Source organism: Benincasa hispida, chromosome 6, assembly GCF_027475165.1.
Source record: "Benincasa hispida cultivar pf3 chromosome 6, pf3_genome.v1.1, whole genome shotgun sequence".
NCBI lineage: Eukaryota > Viridiplantae > Streptophyta > Magnoliopsida > Cucurbitales > Cucurbitaceae > Benincasa > Benincasa hispida.
In genome coordinates, this window is record NC_143483.1 from 12,130,831 (window position 1) to 12,136,830 (window position 6,000).

The 6,000-nt window shown below is 36.7% G+C and overlaps 1 protein-coding gene across 1 annotated transcript; it reads right to left on the reverse strand.

Annotated features, from left to right (window-relative positions):
• Positions 1-4,692: 4,692 nt before the first annotated feature.
• On the reverse strand, positions 4,693-5,166 carry LOC150035416 (uncharacterized). The gene has a single exon (XM_090314309.1). The coding sequence runs from the start codon at positions 5,164-5,166 to the stop codon at positions 4,693-4,695; it is 474 nt and encodes a 157-aa protein (XP_090170435.1).
• Between the last annotated feature and the right edge of the window lie 834 nt (positions 5,167-6,000).

Consider the following 6,000-nt stretch of genomic DNA (forward strand, 5'->3'; position numbering starts at 1 on the left):
CAACCCATTCCCTCTAGGTGTATCCCTTTGCTACAAATCAACCCTTCAAACTACATCTCTCTTTCTTTTATAGATCCATTTGCACCCTATGGTTTCGACCCCTTCAAGTGGATCTACAAGCTCCCATACTGAATTAGAGTATATAGACTCTATTTCAAGGTCCATGGCTTTGACCCATTGGTCTTTGTCTACGTCATTCATTGCCTGTTTATAGGACAATGGATCCTCAACATGATCGTCTGGTATGACAACCTGAGTTTTAGTTAAACCCAAGCTATGAAGCATAAACACAGATATGGCTACACGATACGGATACGATTGGATACGACAATTCGTCAATTTCTTAAAAACTAAGATATAGATATGTTGAAGGTTACATCATTTTTATATATTATTTTAATATATATTTCTAAAAAACGAGGATACTGATACATTGAAGGTACATTTTCTCTTGCTTAAAAGAATAGGTTGTCCAGTTTTAGATTGAAAAAAAATTAGATGAGTTGTTTGACTTTTTTCTTTAAAAAAAGTAAGCGTAAAAATAGATACATCAAATCGCTCGTTAGATACGTATCTGAGAAGTATGTGGAAGTATCGGTATCTAATATGTATCTGATACAGATTCTTTGCCTCACATGAAGTATCTATGCTTCATAGAACCCAAGTACGGTCAAGTTGTATCATAACTCTCCCACTACGTCGAGGCACTCTCAACGATTGAGAAGGATGAGATTGACCTGAAGCAGGCTTATTCATTAACTCTTGATGAAGAACCAGCTGCAACAATAACCCTTGTTGATTTTTCAATAGCTTCACTTAATACTATTTTGCTTCGTGGTTTATGATCTCTCATGTGGTATTCCTAAAAAAATGTAGCATTTGTCGATACAAACACCTTATTTTCTTGAGGGTCATAGAACAGACCACCTCTTGTTTTCTTAGGATAACTAACAAATTGACATAATCTTGAACGAGGTTCCAGCTTCTTAGGATTTGTCACTAACACATGTGTAGAACGATCCCAGATTCTAAAGTAACATAAACTCGATTTACGCCCCCTCCATAACTCGAAAGGTGTTTTAGAAATACTCTTGAGGGTGTTGGGGTTGATACCCTAAAGTCTCGTGTCCTGTAGTTTGTAAACTGTTTATACGAACGTTTATGTTGTATAATATATGATATTTACTTCACATCTTGTTTTTTGCTCAGTTGTATGTTTTATTTGCTTTACAACAAACCAATAAACATAAAATCTCTGGTTATCTGTATGTAACTTAAGCACGTATATAGTGACATACAAGTAGATCATGTCTTGAGTGATAACCAAAATGGTCTCTAGTATATGGATATAGGAGGAGAACCTTATCCTGGTAATGCTACGGATGCGACCCGCTTTGTGGAATGGTCACAAGTATTGTGACTTATCACAGATGGTCTAATCTTGTTCATTCATGTAGGGGACATGCGAGCGGTGGCGTCTTATACAAAGAGTTTGTATAAGACCTAACCACAAAGTGTGAACATCTCGTTATATAACACCATTCATGATAGAGACTTCACTTCACTAGGATGACTATAGATAACATGACCTCAATCCTGAGGAGTTGGGAACTCCTGCCATTGAGAACGGTCCTTTGATTTGTATGGGTGCGAGTGGCCAGGTCGTCGATTCAAACCTACCATTTTGGGGATTTGTCTGATTTGGGAGCTGGGAACTCAGCTACACAAGATGGAATTCACTCCTTCCCCAAAGCAGGGGTAAGTAGATAGATAACTCCCTTAAGGGCTGATTCCAGGGTTTGAACAATATGGCGCCACACACTTTCTCTTGGCCCGAGAGATGTTCACACATAGTTGGACTATGTTGTATTGTTCATTAGAGGAATCAGTGGTACTTAAAGAGTGAGATGTAACTACAGAGGCAACACGGTAAATTGGCCCAACTGTACTTATGAGCATCTGTGAAGGGTCATCGTACTCATGATTGGTTATATCTGATGGACACAAAAATATATCTGTGGTAAAAAGAGTTCAACTGTTGGTCTTTAGTGGAATGTCTGGCAGTTAACGGATGGTGGATTTTGTGGCTAAAGAGTTTAGTTAGCTATTCACGAACCGTTGGAGCTTCGAGCCACAGGTTCATTAGGTTTCCTAGGTAGCTTGGATAAAGTCGAGAATCAGTATTTGGGTCAGTTTGAAATGTTTAAATTGACAAGAGGGAGTTCAATTATATATGATATAATTGGACTGGTTAATTATATATGATATAATTGACTAAATGTATAAGATATATTAATTTTGGAGAAAATTAGATATAGATATGATTTATATCAAGTGGAAGAGAAATTACTATAGTAGATATGTGATATCAAATTATAGGGCAAGTATATAATATGATTATATTCATTAATTATTAAATTGGTTAATTATATGATAATTGGCAGAAAACCTCTATTCGATCATGCGTTAGTGGGAGAATTCGAAGTCGATTATTGTAACCGAAGAATAAAATGATTTTTTTTTTCATTTTACAAAAAGTTCAAAAATTCGCAATTGGTGTGAAAACGTAATGATCGCTTAGCTTGAGAGTCTATATGATAGTTGCTCATCGTCTAAACGATCGTACACCAGCGCCTAAACGATCGCACGTCTGTCTTTAAGCAATCGTTTAGCTTTCCTATATGATCGCATAGCGTGCTGCGTTTTCTAAACGATCGTCTACCATTTATTAAACATCGCTTAGTAAAACTTATACGATTGTGTAGTTTCTTCTAAATGATAAGCATACTTGCTATACGATAGCTCATTCTCTCCCACTTGCTTATCGTCTACACGATTTTTCTTTTCTCCTACCTCTAACAAATTCACCAAAGACCACACTTTGGATTCTCACTCCGAGAATACTAAGGGCTTCAATTGGTGGTGTCGTCCCCGCTGTTCACTTGTTCGTGACTGTTCGTGTTGCTATCATTTGTGTAGACAATCGTGCTGCTGCAGCCGATTGGTTTGTTGGGCGATAGAGTTCGCGTAGAGGTTCTTTCGCTGCTTCTGAGTTCGATGTTTGAAGAGAGTCTTCAACTGATATGAGAACTCTTTCAATTGTATTTTATTGTTCGAAGCATGTCATTAATTAGTGTTAATTTACATAACTATCTGTTGGAATGTATATGTACTAAACCGGTCACAATAAAATCGGAAAAATCCGAATGCACTCATGGATGCTCTTCGTTAAGAGTTCCTTCAGAGGGAATATTGTTCAAGATGTGAATTGCAGTGTCTACTACATACCCCCAAAATAAGTTAGACAATTGAGCATAGCTTATCATAGAACAAATCATATCTAATAAGGTTCTATTTCTCCTCTTAGATACACCATTCTGCTGAGGTGTACCAGGTGCTGAAAGTTAGAATTGAATTCCATGATCTATCGTATAGTCCTGGAATTCTAAATCCATGTATTTTCCACCTCGATCAGATCGAAGTGTTTTAATTGTCTTAACTAATAGGTTTTCAATTTCAGCCTTAAAGGCTTCAAACTTATGTTCTATTAGGTATGAGTAACCATACCTCGAATAATCATCTATGAAAGAAATGAAGTATTCATACCATTCTCTAGCCTTTACATTCATTGAACCACAAAGATCGGGATGTATGAGCTCCAAGGGCTCTTTGGCTCTATAACTTTTTCCATTAAAAAGTATTTTAGTCATTTTTCTTTCAAGACATGATTCATATAGAGGTAATGATTCATCTTCTAACTTGCTTAGAAGTACATTCTTTACCAATCTCTCGATGCTATCGAGATTTATGTGGCCTAATCTCAAATGTCAAAGATACGTATCATTGTTACTTTGAGAAATTCTGTCCTAATCTCAAACGCCAAAGATACGTATCATTGTTACTTTGAGAAATTATGTCCTAATCTCAAACGCCAAAGATATGTATCATTGTTACTTTGAGAAATTCTTCACCTTTTTGTTTGAGTATTTGCAGTTTTAAAGATCAAAAGTGCTTTTGATTTAGTTGTTCTTAATACATATAAGTTGTCTTCTAGTTTAGCTGAACAAATAGTCACATTATTTTTCATAATGAACGCTTCATTTGAATTAAAAGAAATAGAGTATGATTATTTAATTAAAAAGGAAATAGAAACAAGGTTCCTCCTCATTTTAGGAACAATGTATAAGTTTTCTAATATAAAAAACTACTTCCGAAAAATAATTTAGCAGCAGAAATGACATCTCTCGTTCCAACCTTAAGCATCATTTCACCCTCTTCAAGCTGCTGGAAGAAACTAATTCCCTGTAAAGAAGAAAAAATGTGATTGATGGCCCTTAAATCAAGTATCTAGGCATCATGATCATTTTCCACTAAACAGGTTTCCAGATATTTACTTTCTTTCTCTTTTTCTTCTCAATAAGGTACTTGGGGCACTTGCGTTTCCAATGATCACCCACATTGCAGTGGAAGCATTTTCCCTTGTCAGTCTTAGCTTTGCTCTTTCCTTTTCTAGCAGTTGGAGCCATTCTATTCCCTCCTTTCTTTTTTTGATTCTTCTTAGAACAAGAGGATGAAGGAACAAACTTGCTTCTTGAGGATTAACCTTTATGAAACTTTTTGGAATGGGCAACATTTTCCTTTCCCTCTACAGGTCCCTTACCTTTCATAGGGGACTGAAAAGTCTATAACTTGTTAAAGTAGGGTAGTCAGAGTGTACTGTATTTTGTTGATAGTGGCATTATTGTGGAATTGAAGAAAACTCTTCGGAAGAGATTCTAAAATAAAGGACACCTGACTCTGCTCGGTGATGGCCATACCATTCATTTCGGCGACGTTGAATTGGACCATTAGGCTGAGAACACTTTCTCTCATTGATAGGTTTTTCTTCATGCACACATTGTAAATGTATTTGAGGGCCTCGTGCCTAATTTGAATGGACGATTGTCCAAACATCTCCTGGAGGGACTCCACGATCTGAAGTGCAGACATCGTGGCCTCATGCTTCTTGGTAAGAACATCAGACAAACTTGCCAAGATGTAGACTCGGGCCTTATTATTAGCCTTCGTCCAACGGGCATAAGCATCATTCAACACTTGAGATGCATTTTGAGCAGGAACTGGAGGACATTCCCCCGTCAAAACAAACCGCAGATCATCAATAACCATAATTGTATTCAGGTTAGATTTCCATGTCGCATAGTTTTCACCGGTTGATTTTTCATTTTAAGCAAAGATATGATTGTGGAAGACATGCTGAAACATATAACAATTAATTGATTGTATTAGTTATATTTGTCATAACCCATTACTTAATTATCCAATCAATTTAGTAAAAACATATGTAATCATAGAACCCTAATTAAACTATTGATTTTTGTTTTTGCAACAATACTTTAGAGATTTAGAGCAATAGTCACCAAAGGATGATCAACTACTCTTCCCCTGAATTGAGACAATCTAAGCCAATCACTAATACCAAAATAACTCTTATTCCTGTAGTCTTTAGTTATCATTTTTTTGGTCAAAGATTCATTTGCTAACTTAATTCATCCCGTAAGTGTGACCCTCCCATTTTCAGATTCCAGAGGTACGCTTCAACGGGCTACCAAAAGGAAAGACAACTATTGAAGTTAATCCAAGAAACCCTATCTATTGCTAGAGTTTGTGTTATATTGACTCCTATGATTAAGCCTTCCGAAGGGATGGTTGCTCCAGAACGACACGTAGGTGGACCAAGGGAATCTCACGGTATAACCTAATGGAGGAGACCATAGGACACGTTGACACGCGTCCTTCTCCCACTTACTATGAACACTTTCCCTATTCACCTTGTTATTAACCCATGCAAACACTTTTCGAAGGGAGGCCGTGCCCAGGGCGACACGAAGTCGAGCATAGATCTCACGATATGAACTCCTAAGGATGTGAGAGTAGAAATTTGATATATCACATATACTAATTTTCTCCCACTAAAGTATTTTAATATTTTAAAGATTTTAT

Excerpts from the sequence above, each read along its gene's own strand:
- LOC150035416 (XM_090314309.1), bottom strand. The coding sequence starts at position 5,166 with ATGGTTATTGATGATCTGCGGTTTGTTTTGACGGGGGAATGTCCTCCA.